The sequence below is a fragment of the Malus sylvestris genome, chromosome 15 (genome assembly GCF_916048215.2).
Source record: "Malus sylvestris chromosome 15, drMalSylv7.2, whole genome shotgun sequence".
Classification (NCBI taxonomy): domain Eukaryota; kingdom Viridiplantae; phylum Streptophyta; class Magnoliopsida; order Rosales; family Rosaceae; genus Malus; species Malus sylvestris.
Genome location: NC_062274.1, coordinates 31,307,096 through 31,324,816, shown reverse-complemented (window position 1 = coordinate 31,324,816; position 17,721 = coordinate 31,307,096). Strand labels below are relative to the sequence as shown.

At 35.1% G+C, this 17,721-nt stretch overlaps 1 protein-coding gene across 2 annotated transcripts; it reads left to right on the top strand.

The window, feature by feature from the left end:
• The first annotated feature begins 591 nt into the window (after nt 1-591).
• Nucleotides 592-6,284, top strand: LOC126605262 (ATP-dependent 6-phosphofructokinase 5, chloroplastic-like). 2 transcript variants are annotated; one of them, XM_050272632.1, is made up of 13 exons: nt 592-1,114; nt 1,202-1,292; nt 1,622-1,695; nt 2,345-2,456; nt 3,370-3,429; nt 3,588-3,689; nt 3,793-3,867; nt 4,310-4,450; nt 4,545-4,661; nt 4,750-4,854; nt 5,112-5,192; nt 5,518-5,646; nt 5,788-6,284. In XM_050272632.1, the coding sequence occupies exons 1-13, from the start codon at nt 819-821 to the stop codon at nt 5,953-5,955; spliced, it is 1,551 nt and encodes a 516-aa protein (XP_050128589.1). In that variant the 5' UTR covers nt 592-818; the 3' UTR covers nt 5,956-6,284. The 2 variants fall into 2 exon arrangements, with proteins under 2 accessions (XP_050128589.1, XP_050128588.1); XM_050272631.1 differs by having other exon boundaries at nt 593-1,114; nt 3,334-3,429.
• The last annotated feature ends 11,437 nt before the right edge of the window (nt 6,285-17,721 follow it).

Genomic DNA, 17,721 nt, shown 5'->3' with positions numbered 1-17,721 from the left:
CGCAGCAATCATAGTTGGATTGGAATTGTGTGTCAATTTCTTACACTGATTTTAATAGGGAAATCATGATTGTTTCAATATAAATAGTGATTATTGCTCTCACAAAAAAACTCGCCCACTATTAAACTTAGCGTAATGCTAGAGAGACTAATTTGTAAACAGATTTTGCAAACTAAATAATGCGTCATCAATAGGAATGAGCACATTAATTAACGCAAGTAATAATTTAATAATCAACATTTAGTTTACAAATTTTTGTCTACAAATTTAGTCTCCCTAACATGATCCTTAAACTTAAACCCATTGTAAGTCGAGCATATAATTTTAGCAGAGGAAAATTTTAATATTGAAGTTAGCTACGACTTCATCTTTTTTGGTTTCCAAATAAAAAATGCTACTTACCATTTTTCATACCATATTTGTACCACCTTTCTAAATTTTAATAGAGGTGAGACCGATATTTATTGGTCATTTCAACACTATTAAAAAAAGTGATACAAATATAATACGAAAAATATGATAAGTGTAACGTTACAAGTAAATCCTAAAAAGGAAAAAAATCAAAAAAGAAAACAAAAAAGTCGGCTTTTCGCAAACGTTGAAAAGAGAAGTGAAGATGGCGGAGGGAGTTAGGTGACCAAGGCCCCGCTCCCTCTCTGCTTCCTGCTAATTAGTCAGCTCGTACGGCCCTCCCTTGTTGCTTTCGATTTTCCCTCTTTAATTTATTTCACTCTCTGTCTCTCTGCAAATCTTCCAAACACTCGCATTGATCGAAGAAGCAAACTCGGAACTTCACTGCCCCTCAACATCTCCGTTTCATGGGCACTCTCTCGCACGCGATCGCCCCGCCGGGACTCGCCGTCCACCACCGCGCTTCTCACCGATTCTCTCCGCCGTCTCTGAGACTACTGACTACTTCCGGGGGAGTTGCCAAGAACAGCAGCCGCATCTTCGCCCAGAGCAAGAGCCAGAGCCGGCAGCAGATCGATTTCAGCGATCCTGACTGGAAATCCAAGTTCCAGGGGGATTTCGAGAAGCGGTTCAACATCCCCCACATCACTGATGTTTTCCCTGACTCCGTTCCCATTCCTTCCACCTTCTGCTTAAGGATGAGGTCACTTTTTTCTTCATTTTTTTTTGTTTGATTTTATTTTTGAATTTTAGTTGGGAGGCCCTGAAATTGGTTGATATTATGTTGCAGGACTCCGGTGATCGAAGACTTTGCAGGTGGGTACCCGTCGGACGAAGAGTGGCACGGGTACATAAATAATAATGACCGGGTACTCCTTAAGGTAAACAAAGCATCCCCATTTTCTAATTTCTTTCAACTGTTGTAAAGTTATATTGTAATTTGAATTTGTTGAATCACTATGGAGTACTATACAGTGTACCGCTCGGTGTTAGTCATTCTATTCAGTTAATGACTAAATGGTTGACTCTTAATCTTGAGAAGTTGTGGGAAACTTGTTTATTTGCACCTTCACTTGGTTATGAGATTACTCGTTTTGGTTTTTGTTACTTGGATTGAACCCGGTTGAATGGTAATGGTATGTATGACTCCCATGCCAAAATCTCTAAAGACTGCTCTTTGTGTGTGTGTTTTTTTGTTCAATATGTACAGACTATATACTACTCATCGCATACGTCTGCTGGTGCTGAATGCATTGATCCTAATTGTACTTGGGTGGAGCAATGGTAAATATTTCTCTCAACTTTCTTTTGTTGTTTGTGTATTTCCCCATGTGAAGTGCTGAGTGTGAATAAGTTGAAGATGCTTTTAACCATACAGATTTTTAGAGAGGTCATATCTTTTCCTTGGATGTTTTCCAATGAGAAATGAAAAACAGAGAGTTTCTGTGAGTTCTGGTTGTGAATGGGAGACTGCTAGGTCAATGTTTCTAATGGTTTATGTCCCTGCAAGGCCATTTTGACAGGGATTGGTAGTCCTGTTGCAGGGTGAAAGCTCAAAAGGACGTTTGGTGAGTGAGCCATGGACTGGTGGCTTCCTCATTCATGTTGCTCTTTTCAATATGTAGGATTTTGAAGAAATGGACTTCATCTTTTTCGAATTACCATGTTTCTTTAAGTTAACCTAGTGTAGTACTTCTCTTTTTCTTTAGTTGATACTACAGTCATCATTTTTACTCTTTACGTAAATTCAGAATGGAGCGTAAACGCTTCCATCCATATTTTTCAAAATTTTCTGCATTTAGGCTGTTATAGGTCTTAAAAAATTGCAACTTATATACAACTTATATATTTGCTTGCTTAGCATAGGTGATTCCAGTTTTTTTTTAATTTGAAAACTTCAATATATACTGAATATGATACTGAAAGTTTCCAGGGTTCATCGTGCTGGGCCTCGGGAAAAAATATATTTTAAACCAGAAGCAGTGAAAGCAGCAATTGTAACATGTGGAGGGCTCTGCCCTGGTCTTAATGACGTCATCAGACAGGTTATTATCACCACAAATAATTTTAATTTTATAGTTTTTCTTGTAGTTTTTATCAGCACTGGCCTTGGAAGTATTATTTGGTAAAATTAGTATATTTAATAATTCATGATGTGGAAGAATCTGTAATATAAACTTCTGATAAAACACTGTTTTCCATTTTCACGTACTGATATAGAAGTATATGACAAACTAGACAATTTAGGATTACAGATGGTATAAATTTTGGTTATAAGAACTTTAGAGAAGTGAGGAGAAGAGAGGAGAAAAGTATAGATGGAGCAGTCAATGCGTAAGGGCTTTCAAAGATACTTAATTGTCATTCACCAAAATATCTACAAGCTACGAGAACCTCAAAAGATTCATAGCAGTACTAAAAGACATATTAAAGAGTAAAAGACTCTTGAAAACTTAGAACAGATTTAGTCAGAGACCCATTCATACTTTACCTTGACGTTAACTATTAGTTTGACCTTTTGACTAACTCTTATGACATTCACAAATGGATCACTTTTATATTACCAAAGTGGACGGACTCTTAATTGCCATGGAATTCTATCGCTGTACGGTCAACATAATATAACACTTAACAAGTAGTACATTTGCACTCAAAAACAAAACATTAAAATGCAAACAAACAAACGTGCGATAGGCAGCCCTTCCAATCTGAGTACTTCTGGGTTTTTTCTAGATATATATTGTAGACTTTGAACTTTTCATTCTTTTAGTATGATGTTTTTGGTCAGTCAAGTATTTGTATGTTACTTACCAACTACATGATTGGAGCTTACATCGTTCTTTCCTAATCGTTTTCCTTTTCAGCTCCAAACCTTCATACTTAAATCTTCTGTATTTAACATCAATCGTATACGTTCTTCAGATTGTCATCACACTTGAAATATATGGTGTCAAACAGATTGTGGGAATTCCTTATGGTTACCGTGGATTTTCTGACAAAGAATTAGCTGAAATGCCAGTAAGTTCTTGTTTTTGTCTTGCAAGTAGCTGTCATATATGAATTCAACAATCTTCTCTTGCAGCCTTTGTATGCTTCAAGATACATATATGTTTCCTCTATTTGGAGAACACGTTTATGTTGTAGACTAATATGTTGAAACCGGATTTGATTCTCAGCTATCAAGGAAAGTGGTTCAAAATGTTCATCTTTCTGGTGGAAGCTTGTTAGGAGTTTCACGTGGAGGTCCCAGCGTTAGTGACATTGTGGACAGTTTGGAGGTGATTGCTTGAAAAGCTTATTTTCGGAAGTTGGTAATATTGAAGCATCATGATTCCCCTATAATTCATTGTAATGATCTATGTATTTGCGTGTTGATATCAGGAAAGAGGAATCAACATGCTTTTTGTTTTGGGTGGAAATGGCACACATGCTGGAGCCGATGCAATACACAATGAGGTTGGTTAGCTTGAGGATCTGTACTAATGGTACATTATGTCATGTTGAATCTGGTATTTATTCATTATTAAAAATGAATTTCCTAACATTGCCCTCCTAGGAGTTGCATAAGATTTTTTTCTTTCGATTTTAGTACAATGCCATCTCTTACATGACAATGACCAAAGAAAATAATGAGGAAAACTTTTGAGCAGGAATGAGTGCACTATGCTATAGTTTGGGATAGTCTGTCTGTTTATTACTATTAAAATGTGTTAGCCAATTCTGGTAGAGGCTGAGAAATGGTGTACTGGACATATATTCTGGGAGTATTTTCATAGGGAATCTCATTTGTGACAATCTTATAGTCTTTGCAAGTCGTGAATGCTTGGTTTTATCATTTTCCTTAATTTTTGTAGGTTCTAATTGTTATTGTTTTGTTTTGTTCCTATTTTGCTTTTAGTGCCGTAAAAGACAGTTAAGAATGGCTGTAGTTGGTGTGCCGAAAACCATAGACAATGATATTTTGCTGATGGACAAAACTTTTGGTTTCGATACGGCTGTTGAAGAAGCTCAACGGGCAATAAATTCAGCATACATCGAGGTAGGAGTTTTGATATTTTTCTGTCATGCGTGGGTTTATGTTTCTGCTAGGGTTCTACATGATAAGCTTATCTTTCTCCTCAATCTTGTAATAGGCACATAGTGCTTACCATGGTGTTGGAATTGTTAAATTGATGGGTCGTAGCAGTGGGTTCATAGCAATGCATGCATCCCTGGCTAGTGGACAAATTGACATATGTTTGATACCTGAGGTACTTCAACTGCCTCCATGCTAGTGATTATGCTATTTTCATTTATTTTCGACCTTCCACTGATGGTAGTGATATATGCACATCCAAGGTTCCTTTTCAAATACATGGCCCTCATGGTATTTTGCACCATCTGAAATACCTAATTCAAACAAAGGGATCAGCTGTGGTCTGCGTAGCAGAGGGAGCAGGGCAGGTGAGTCGGAATCATTATTTCAAGTCTTATTTTATCTTGTAGGTTATTGCATATATAACTTATCATGTTAAGAAAAAAGCTACATTTTTTTTCTTTTGGTTATAAAAAACTTGTGTATTTAACCTATTAAGGATAATGATCATTTCTTCCCTGGATTTCATGTCTAAATCTTTTTTTTTTTCCAATTTTTATCTGGTTGATGTTTTTCTTGACTACATGGTGAGATTGTTGACTTCTGTATGGTTCTTTTTGTTCAGAATTTAATACAGAAAACCAATGCTACTGATGCATCTGGAAATATGGTATTTGGAGATATTGGCGTGCATATTCAGCAAGAGGTTGGTGATTGTGTTTTAATGCAATAATGATTTCCATTGCATTTGAGAACTCAATTTTAGACTCGTAGCATACTATCATTGGTTTTTTTTTTTTTTTTTTTTTTTTTTTAACCTCAAATATGAAAAAACTATACGGGTATAGAGGACTACTTGACGGACAAAAGTAGGATCAAGACTGGGAACAGAGTCATAATAATTGACCATTTTTGTTTCTTTTCATAAGAAATATCTGATATTCTGATTATCCAATTCCACTGATTTAATTGTTTTGTTCGTAATTTGATGAAATATTTTTGGTGACTATAACCATCTATTCTTCTGCCAGACAAAAAAGCATTTTAAAGAGGCTGGTGTTCCCGTTGACGTGAAGTATATAGACCCCACATACATGATCCGTGCATGTCGTGCAAATGCATCAGATGGAATTCTCTGCGCTGTGCTAGGACAAAATGCTGTGAGTCTCTTCCTCCATCTCTCTTTCTCAAACACCCACATCTACACGCCCATACACACGTAAATATATTTGCACAAGACCATTTATTTCCTACTGTATCTCTTCTGAAGTACATTCGATATGTGTGCATGGCTACGACAGGTTCATGGTGCATTTGCTGGATACAGTGGAATCACAGTTGGCACTTGCAACACTCATTATGTATACCTTCCAATTCCAGAGGTCATTTCTCATCCCAGGCTGGTGGATCCTAACAGCCGAATGTGGCATCGTTGCTTGACTTCCACAGGCCAGCCAGATTTTATCTAGCTACGTAGGCCTCATCAGCCTCAGTTTTGAGAAATCTAAGTTTCGAAGAGTAAGTTATAAGAAACAAGAAATAACCAGCCTCAGAAGGAATCTGGTTTGCTCGCGCATGCTGTAGATGAAATAATACAAAACGACGATGACATACCCTCCGCTAAATGTCAAGTGTATAGCGTAACAGCTACAGAGTCCTCTTCGTCGTTTTGAACATTAAAACTCGCCAAGTAATTGGTGCTTGGTTCATAATGTACATCATTTGTTGTATACTAGAATCCGAATGAGGTTACTGATAAAATGAACCAGACCAAGCGTACTGGATTCAAATATTAAAACTTGGGATGCCTATATTTACAGTTCTTCAATTTAATTTAGTTGATCGGATGTGGTGGGATTTCTACCAAATACTGATATTTTCTCAGATAAAAGGCATTTTCTGTATGGATGGAAAACCATCTCGGCTATTTGCAAAAGCAGCAGTGCACATTCAACATACTTCTATGGTTGAATGTCGAGTGACTCAAATGTAACATGGATACTTTCATATATGCGGCGACGCCATTATTTTTGGCCAAAATTTAAAAGTGCTTATAGTTTTCACAAAAGTTTTGATGTACTTCTAATGAGTGTTTCTGGGAAAAACGAATGAGCAGAAGTGCTTGCAACAAAAGCATTGCACAAACAACTTTTACAATGTAGACTTATGCTTTAATGTTTGTTGAGGCTGCATTGCGCATGACAGCCAAATTAAATATACTCTTCCAGCAAGATATACTAGTTAATTATAATTAGTTTCTTGGTTTTGACTGGTCAAAAAATGTGCCTCAGCTCCTCTACAACTGTGCAATTTCAACATAAGCTTATTGTTTGATTTTGATTGGCTATTAACAAATGATTGTGAAATGACTCGTTTAGATCAAAAGCCATCTCCTACGTGCCAAAAAAATAGGAGTAAAAAATCATATTTGATTTTAAATTTGATACAATCGCTCTTCAGTGCATTGAAAAATATTTTAGTTATGTATGATTTTAAGGTTAAATATTAAATTATATTTGATTGACGTTTAACTTCAAAGTTAGAGTGAGATCCTATTGAATTACACAAAAAATTATTATTATTTCAAAATTTGTTGGCCAATTTCAAGTATTTAGTGTCATCATTCAATCGTAAACTTGTTGGAATTGTGCATTAAAAGCCAGTTTTATAATTTTTTTTTTTAAATCAAGTATGATATTCATTTCATAAGAGAAGAACGTACAAACAACGGAAATGGGTGCTAACAATGGGCCTCAATAAAAATCTTCCCAGAAAATAACCCGAATGAAGGGAAAAAGAGTGTCCTGAACCAACAAAATTAAGAACCCGAATGAAGGGAAAAAGAGTGTCCTGCACCAACAAAATTAAGAATTCAAATTATCCTCCAAAACAAAATCAGAAATTACATTGGGAGGTTCCTCAAACCAAGAAACTGACCGTGCCAAAGTTAAACTACGTCGAGCTAGCCGATGAGCCACTGTATTGGCATCTCTTCGCACAAAACTGACCTTCCATTGCTGAAAAGGTTCTAAGAACCTACGTATATCAGTCAATACATGCCCAAAAGATCCATGATTAACATCCAAATTATTCTGAATGGCAGCTATCACCATCAGCGCATCACCCCCCCAATATCACTTTGACACTTTGTGCATCTGCCATTGTTGAACAAACAGCGCAGCTTCGCGAGCTGCTGCAATTTCAGCCATCATAGCCAAGGAAATCCCATCCAGTTTTAATGCCGTGGCAGCAACAAAGTCCCCAGCCGCATCCCTAATAACTATTCCGACTCTTCCCACCGCTCCCTGTTCCTCCCACGCACCATCAAAATTGCACTTAATCCACCCTTCCTCCGGCTTCCTCCATTTCTGTACTTCGGCATTCTTAGACTTCGGTTGCACCTCGTTCCACTTCTTAAATTCCAGCAACTCATGCAACAACTTCATATTAATTAATTAATAATAGGGCAAGTATTATTTCTTCATGAGTTTTGGCTTTATATTAGAGAGATAATATACTATGAATGAGTTTGTAGGATTCAAGATATGTAAGTAATGTCCTAAATGAGCCTAGGGCAGGGAGACTTGCATTCCAAAGTCACTTAGTCCTTAAACAAAGTTCCTGGCCATTTGAAAAGTCAACTGGATAATGACTATTCGGTAAGCCCGTTTTTGTTATTCATAAGTGGTGGGATATGTGCATTCTCTCCAATGAAGAGGAGTGCAATTATTATCCTTTACTCTACAGGAGGTGAGATTTGAGTTAAGTCATACAATAGCTAGCCATAATAATTTAATTCGAACTCTCTAACTACGAGAGTTAAATCAAAGATCTTGTACTTACAAATAAAAGAATAACTAAATTGTAGTACTAAAGGACTAAGATGATTTAAGTTTATGAATTGAAAGGCTATTCGTGCAGGATCTTAGCCCCAGTAAAATGTACCCTTCAGCAGTAAACTTACAATCGAGGGCACAATGGAAAATGGTAGCACTTCTTGCACAAGAGTAGCAGCACATAATAGTACCTAGAGATTTTTTTTCACCTGTATTACGCACACAAACACACACACACACACACACACACACACACAATCATACATACATATATATCCTTTTACACTCAAGGTCTCACTCAGCATGGGCGAAACTGTAACTTCACGTAGCGTAGGGTGCTTGCTGAGTGCATGCATGGCTGGAATTCATGTTCTTTGACATTAATATATTACTTACCAACCAGAGACTCCAGACTTAAAGACTCAAGAGGGAGCTGCGATTCTTTCTTCTGAGCGTCTCTTGACCAACTCCTTTTAGGCTTTTACGTTCACTGTTATCACCCACCTCCTCCCAACTACAGGCTTACAGTCTTCACGCACTCTCACAAAAGTGTTGGGTCTCGAGTTGCTCCATGCTTGATGCTTACTGAGAGATTATTAACTGTACCGCAAACACGAATTGATGCATTAAGTGTAATAATATAAGGAGAAATGTTTAGGAGAGTTTCTCAAAAGTGGGACTCTCTATAGACTTCCCACTAGCCTATGTTTTTTGCACAATTTTCGTGCCAATATTATAAAGGGGATACTTTGGATGCGGTCCTTAGTTATGAATATTCTTTGATTAAAACCTTATTGGTACAAATTAATACTGAAAAGAAAATTGATACAAATTAAAAATGGGTACAAACTAAAACTAAAAATATATGATAAAAAATTTAGTCATAAATATAAATATACTAATTGTAACATTTTTAACATTAAATGAATATATTTAGAAATAAAAAAATATTTTATTATTGAAATAATTAATGATGTTATTAATACCCAAGGACCTTGATCAAAAATTGAAAATGAATGAGATTTTAATCAATGGAGTAGCAAAAAGAAGGATGAGAACCTAATTTCTCCATTATAAAATATTCTCCTAAAACCGTGAGGTGTCTAAGAGTTTATGGAGAGTCTCATTTTGAGAGCGTCTCCTTAATTAGCATATTTCAAATACAATTGGTTGGAAACATGAGAAAAAAAAAACCCAACCAATTATTTTATGACACTTGATATACCGAACCATATTTCCGACACACTGAAAAATTTCTCGATTCTCCTTGCCCTGCCCATTATCCTTGCTATTACTCTGACCAGAAAATTAAAAATACAAGAAAATTGTTGGTATCGTCCCGTCAACTTTCATTTTCTCAGTGAAGACCAAACCCAATTTAATCACCACCCTCACACCTTAATGATCATACAACTCAAAGCATGCATCTCCCATCCCATTTCAATGGTGTGTCCCAAGTGGTCAATGCCTACCAAAGCTTGCTACCATATTGGCTATTATAGCAGTAAATTAGAGTACTTCAGTAATCATGGTACACTAAATTTAATAACTTATCTACGTATTTACCATACAAGTAAATAGAATTGTTTTTCATGTTTTGTGATGAGTCCGATATTATTTTAAATTTTTATTCTAATTTAAGTTATAATTTACTTTTTATTTTGAGAGAATTTTGATATTTTGTTTTATGATTTGATTGTAGAACATGTGAGTTTACTTTGTGCAAAAAGCAATGAAACGAAAGAACTCTAGAATAATTCCAATGAGAATGGATTAACGAGTCTTTTGAGATGATTATGTCAAACTTTTAGATTTTATTTTTAAGCTGTTTGATCGTGACAAATAAAAGAAGGTTGATTATGCAGTTTTTCTAAATTGACGTTTTGAGATTTTTTTTGGGCGTTTAATCAGTCAAGTTGACATTTTTAGAGGAAAATTCCTTTTGGGAAGCTGTAGAGGACGTGAGAAGTTTTATAGAGACCTTTTGGTACCAAATCCTTACTGATTTGGTCGGTCAAAAGGGTTGTCAGTTATAGTTTGACTAGGAAACCTTAATTTATTATTTTAATTTATTTTCCATATTGGGAGACCTACTTTAGGTAGGATTGTTAATGGTGGCAGTTAAACCCTAGTGTCTTTTATCTTTGTATTTTATAGAGAGCTCAGAGCTACTAGACTCACCACATTTTCTTATTTTTTCACTCACGTTATAATCTCACCCACCTTAAAAAGTTAAAAAATTAAAATGTTATTTTCCCATCCATTATTATTCCCAAAATAACCTTTAATATATACATACATATGAAGTTATAAAATTGTCTCTTAAAAAATATAACAAATAATATGTAAATGAAAACTACTAAGGTCTGCAAATTCAAATGGAAACGACAAAGGTATCCAAATTCAAAAGAATTCAACAATGACAAATTTAAAAATACAATGGACAAATTCAAATGACCTACACACAAATTATTTTTCTACCTTTTAAATGGAAACATAATCTTCTACCTTTTCCGTAGAAGTGTCACAGCCCGTCCCGGAGATGTACGTTAATTATGTTATCGACGGTGTGAAATTACCTAAATATCCTTGGATGTGAGAATTATTATGGGATGTGGTGGTTTAAACTTAAGATTTTGGACCAATTAATTATATTCCTCTTTTATTGGATCTAATTAGAACTAAGTGTTCTCTTCGTTGTGATTAGTGTGCATTTTGGGACCACACACACATCCCTACCCTCTCTCTTTCCTCTCCTGTGCTCTCTCTCTCTCTCGGTTTCACTCTCTCTCCTTGCTATACGTACGGACAAGGGCAAAAACACCCCAAACCTCACAGATCGAGGAAGAAAATGGTACCATTGTGTTCGTGAGGACCTTACGAGTTCAAAGGTATCAATTTCAGGTAAGGAAACCTTTGATTTCATGTGGAAACCCTAGCCCCGATTTTGGTCACTATTCATGTGGACGTAAATATGTTGGTTTCAGGGAATTTCAAGCTCATAGAGAGGTTTAGGAGGTCCTAAGACGGCTCAGGGTGGTTCGTTAGATAAATTTGGACGTTGGGATAGCTAGTTTCGAAGTTGACCGATTTATCGAGCTTTCTCAGGTAAATTCTAGTGGATTTCAAGGCTTAAAAATAGTATAACGTGATTCTACATGTTGTTAGCTTTCCAATGGTTCAAATTTCATGAAAATGATGCAAAAATGAAGAAGTTAGGACGATTTTAGTATTTTTCCAGAAACCAGCGAAGTCACCGGCGACTGGCGACTCGCCGGAGAAGACAGGGGAATCTTTCGTCAATTTTGACGGAATATGCTAATGCCGTCAGTTAGTTTGGACGGTTACCATTGGGTTTTAACGGAATATTCCTAACGCCGTTCTTGTTCCATTACATGTGCCTAGCACATGGCCGCGCGTGGGGGGCGCGTTTTGCCGTGCCCTTGCCGGCAAGTGGCGGCGCGTGGGAGCTCGAAAAATTTATCCAAAAATTTGGGGATGATCCTGAGGTTGTGTAGGTCACTGTGGTGTATTCATATACCCATTTTAAGCAATGTATGAGAAGTTATTAGCTAGTTTTGCCTATATGCTTTAAAATAACGTTTTTATAGTTAATTCGCATATAGGTGAGACTTATCCCGAGGACGAGCATATCCAAGGGCGACTCGGGGGTTACGACCCGTTGACATATCAGTGAGTGAGCTTTTGTTTTCAGTATATATTTATATACTTGATATATTTCCCAAAAATGCATTTTTAAGGAAAGTATGCTTTGAAATAATATGCCAAATGTTTTTATCTGAATATCCATTTCATGGTTGCATATATATATATATATATATATATATATATATATGTGTGGTGTTGTGGAGGCACAGGTAAGTTCAGGTAAATTATGTTTGGTCATATGAGTCATCGATGATATGATATGTGACTGAATAATGTTGAGCTCATAAAACTGCACCTAGGATGATTGTGATTTAGCCAGAGATGTGAAGTGCAGGCCTGTTTATTTACGTCACCTCCCGCACTATATGCTCATATTGGATCCAACTTAAGTGCATAGTCTTGTCGTACAGACCTTATTTATGGTTTCGACTTATAAGTGACTAGCGAATTATCGTCCGGCTATTATGAGAGAATAGAATTGAGCATAACTATATTACACCTAATCTTGTCATACAGACCCTTTTTAGTGGTTCCGACTTATGTGCAGTATATTGCCGTATAGGTCATTATAGTGACTCTGGCTAGACTGACTTTTGAGCTATGAATTCAGCCGTACAGACTACCACAGGAGTTTCGGCTAACATATCATATTTCTATGAAATCATTCTTACCTGAATTGTTTACCTTGTTATATTTTGGCATGGCATACATATGATTATGATTATGTGAAGCATGAATTGAATTGTTATGATTTCATATATATATATATATATATATTATGCATATGCTTATATCTTGGTTCTGGGAATAATTATACATGTTTTACAGCGAGGGGTTAGATATGTTGATAAATGAAATAGTTTTGTAAAACATTTGTTTTTGCCCACTCACGTTTTCTGTTTTGCACCCCTCCAGGTTTTAAGTAAGCTTGCTGTTGGTGGCTCGAGGACGTCAGCAGTTCTGACTTATCTAAATAATAGTAGGACATTCCTGGTATTGTATAACTAGTACTTGTCCTACTGGACTGCACCTAGACTTTTATGCTCTGAATATGAGTGTTTACTGTTGTAACTAACTCCCATCACTCCCTGTTTAGTAGTGCACTCCAGTAATTTGGTTTTTGATTATTCGTATATTTCTTATCTTTATCGCTTCCGTACTGTGCACATGGCTATGTCACTCTCACGTGACGACCAACATGCCTTGATCTCGGTCGAGGTGTGTCAAGAAGCGTCAACTTCCACCTGTTCAATGAAAAAGTCATCTTTTAAGTCCATTGCTGTTTTTTTACTTTCTCTGAATGAAAGGAGATGAAAATATGAGTTAGGTTTAAGGTAGACAAATCATCTCCCATGCCCAACTTTTTTTTTTAAATTAAGCAAAACAAGATAATTAATGTCCTTATTAGTCTTTTTGTAAATGAACAAATTTGTAATTAAAAAATTCATTAAAAGGTGGGTGGGAAGATAAGACATTGGGATGAGAATAACATCACTAATTTTATAAACCATCTTTCATTTTTTTATATTATATTCTTGCCGAGTTAGTTAATTTTAATTACTCGCAATCTTTATTTTAAAGGAAAACTAATGAAAAGAGCTTAAAAACTTTAAGTTTTAACCAAAAACCACCCACTAACTTCATTTAATAATACGGACAAGAGACAGAAAAAAAACAAAAAAAAAAAACTTAACAAAAGCGCGTGCAAGCCACTGCACCTCTGTCAAATACGTGTTCCTCCACTTACAGAGAAGAACAAAAAGGATTTTTTCAAACCGTTAGTCAGTAGTCTTTTTCCAATCAAAGGTCCATCTCTCTTCAAATCTCCTAGAAATTCTACTCCGTTTCAATCTCCAATTTCCGAACATCCAAACGGACCTTAAATTCATATTGATTCAACTCCAACTGCCTTGTTGATGGTATGATGGAAATTATAATCCCAAGAGGAGAGCTGTTGTTGTTGCTCACCTTTAACTTTTTTCTATGGCAGTTGCACGCACAGCAGTTAAGGGCTTCAATGGTGCCCTCTTCTCCGCTAGGCATGAGTTCGCAACAGCCATCCGTAGCAGTCCCTCCCATGGCTGATGCATGGTTCTTGAGGCACTCTTTGTAGCTCACCCCATTATGCCCAAATTTCTTATTATTAAAATTGTTGAATTTGTAGGGCACAACATGAGAATGATCCAGGCTTGTGGGCATGGGAATAGAGCCATTAGTGTTGGGGGGATTTGATTTTGGGGCATCAAGTACTATTGAGGAGGGAAGAAAATTGGAGTGGTTGTTATTGTTTTGGGGCACCATTTATGAAAGTAAATCAACTACTGTACACTATATATGAAACCGGAAAAGGCACTATTTTTAAAATTTAACAAAAAAACTAGACCAAGGAAAAGACACTATTTATGAAACTATATCAATTACTAAACAATATTTATGAAACTTGACTAAGAACTAGACACTATTTATGAAACATGACCAAGAACTAGGCACTATATATGAAAATAGACCAAGAACTAGACACTATTTATGAAACTGGACCAAGAACGAGACATTATTTATGAAACTGTGCCAATTACTATACATTATATATGAAACAAGATCCAATAACTAGGCACCACTTATGAAGTGAACCAAGAGTTAGACATTATTTATGAATCTAGATCAACAAATAGTGTAGTACCATTCAGTTTCATAAATAGTATAATACCGTTCAGTTTCATAAATAGTATAGTACTGTTAAGTTTCATAAACAGTGTAGCACTATTCAGTTTCATAAACAGTGTCTGTGATGGACACGCGGATCTCCCATGTCAAATTTTATTTTTTTATTTCTTTATTTTTAAATTGTGTCCTTTTCATTAAAATTTAAGTTCTTTTGTCATTTTTATTAAAATTTAAGAGTTTTTCATTAAAATTTAAGTTTTTTTTCATTAAATAAAGTTATAGCATGATTTTTGGTTAAAATAAACTTAGCACAAGCCTTTTTCATGAAAGCTCCCTTATTTTAATTCATGATCTCAACTTTCTATATTTTGTATTGAATAATTAGTTAAGAATTTGTTTTAATCATAAGTTATTCATATCAATCATTGTAGAGAACGACCTTACTTAGAGCTATCTATACAACAATTTCCTTGTCCTCTTGCAAATATTTTTAGGTGTTTTAATCCTATTTGTACAGGTGATAAAAATCCTCTCACTTTGCTTTAGATGCTTTACGATTTGGCTTAACGATTACACTTAAAGGTTTGGGACATGGGTTAAGCTATATGACGAGTCATCTATAATAAATTAATATCAAAATTGTCATTCATGAGAGTACAAATAAAAGTTCTCTTTACAAGTAAAAAGTAACACCATTATACTATAGTACTAAGATTGATATAGTTAAACGTGTAATTTTCAATAATATATGCTCATTTCAAACATAAATAAATAAACATAAGTTACATAACCAAGGGATCTAAACTCGTGATCTACCCAAGCTAGACGAAAACGATATAAATTAGTGGACAAGGTCAGAATAATTACGATAGATTTGATATTTGAGTGTGCAAAATAAAAAGGTTGGTGCTATACAACTTTTTTTACCTCCCATATATTTTTTTCAATTTTCAACCGTCAAATCGAATGAATGGAAACGTATCAAATGACAAAATCTTAACAAAGAGTATATGGAAGATGTGTAAACAGTACCACCCAATAAAAACATTATTACACTGTATAAATACACAGAATGATATCTGAGAGATGGACAGAGAGAGCACTTGAATTTCTGTGTTATCAGCCCCGGCCCACTGGTTATCATCAGAGCTGTTAAACCTCTACCAACCTAAAGGCAATTTTGCAGTGGCACTGAAACCACACATGCACACATCACAGAGAGAGAGAGAGAGAGAGAGAGGTGATTTGTTTAATAGTTTCAAGAAAATTGCCTGTGTAGGTTCGTCTCGTTCATATGCCATGCATATCTGGTGGTGGTGTATCAGATTTAATAATTGGGATCTTTGATACTACACTGTCTAATCTCAATAGCTTTAACCTCCCTTAATTTTATATTATAACTGACCATGCTTAGCTTTTGGTAATTAAATCAGTCAAAGGTAACTCATTACCTTATTGTTTTATTTATGAGTGCGTAGTGATAGTAAGATATACATTCATGCTTTGTAAACTTAAAATAATGACAATGTTAGCTACATAACCTTTTTACTTTTATTGTTATATGACGATCCGGAATCGTTCCAACCTTATATAAGTTGTTAAGCATAGTTCTGGGAAGAACTAAAAAATCAATATAATCGAAAGACGGTTAAATATTTGAATAACATGCAGTGTGATAACTCGACGTTTAATTGAAAACTTGAGTTCGTCTAGTCATTTTGTAATAGTTCAACGGAAAATTGATTTCATAGTTTTTGTTATGTTTTTGCAAAAGAAGAAATGGATTGTTTTCCACACAAAAAAAAAACAAAAAAAAAAAAAGAAGAAGAAGAAATGGATTAGTAATCATCAATGGTTAGATATTTTAAACTTCCTGATAAATTTGGAAATGGTTAAATCCTTGAAATTATCTGAACTGGCCAACCTTTTGTTTATCATGGTATTTTCAATGTTTTGTTTTAATGAAGTGACAGACGTAAAAACTTAATCGTATGTGAAAAATAGCTTAGGTAGACGTAAAGAAACAATGATCACTTTTGAGTCTCTCCTCTAAAATAATGGAGCAATACATCGAATTTGGAAGTTAGAATTATGTTACATTCCTGCCAATATATATCCTTTTCAAATGACATTAATTCGTACCTATTTGCAAAACAAATTACGAACAAATCATAAGCCTATTCTTCTAGAAATCTCACAACAAATAGCACAAAATTTAAATATCTTCCTTCAGAAAAACCTCAATTACAAATGTGAAGCCTTAAAAACCTAGAAACTTACCTTACCAATTCCAAGCAAATGAAAAAAATGGACAAAGAGATTGAATGAAAAGTACATGTTAGAAGTGTAATTATACTCCTCCGTTAATTACATCCCAATTTCAGATTATACCCTAAAACAAGAGGGAGAGAGAGATTTGATGATTATTCCCTTACCTCGTTGGAAACTAAATATCATAGTTGGTTCCAACCAGTTTTTCTCCTTTGGTTAAATCGGCAACAATATTTTTGGCAGTTCTTTCTACAAGAGTGAAATAATTTATGACATTATTAATTACACATCTTACATTAATAAATTTCAGAAACCCATCTTTGACACCCAAAGTGTCTCCTTAAACTAGTGTCAGAAAAAGGGGGACAATTGGTGACAAGATTTTTCCTAGACACGACTTAAAGTAAGAAGTGACAATTACTGAACATCAATCCAATTTATTAATTAGGTAATCATTTTTAAATATTCTCATAAATATTCCTTTCTAATTTAAAATACTCAATCAACATGAGCAAATTTGATCAACATTATCTCTTTTTTACTTTCTTAAAATTTTTGGCATGTGTTGGATATTTTTATCTTAAAAGAAAAAAAAAGGTTAATTAAAAACGTCTCCTTAAAATTAATAAATTAAAAACGTCTCAAATACCAAAACTAAATATACACCTACGTAGGTCAGTAAACCGCAATGATTTACTCCTTAGGTGTGTCCAATAAACACGGCCCACGCGCCGCCCTGTAGTAGTCCAATGTTGTTCTATTGAACTCCGTTGGATTGAGCTCCCTGAGATGAAT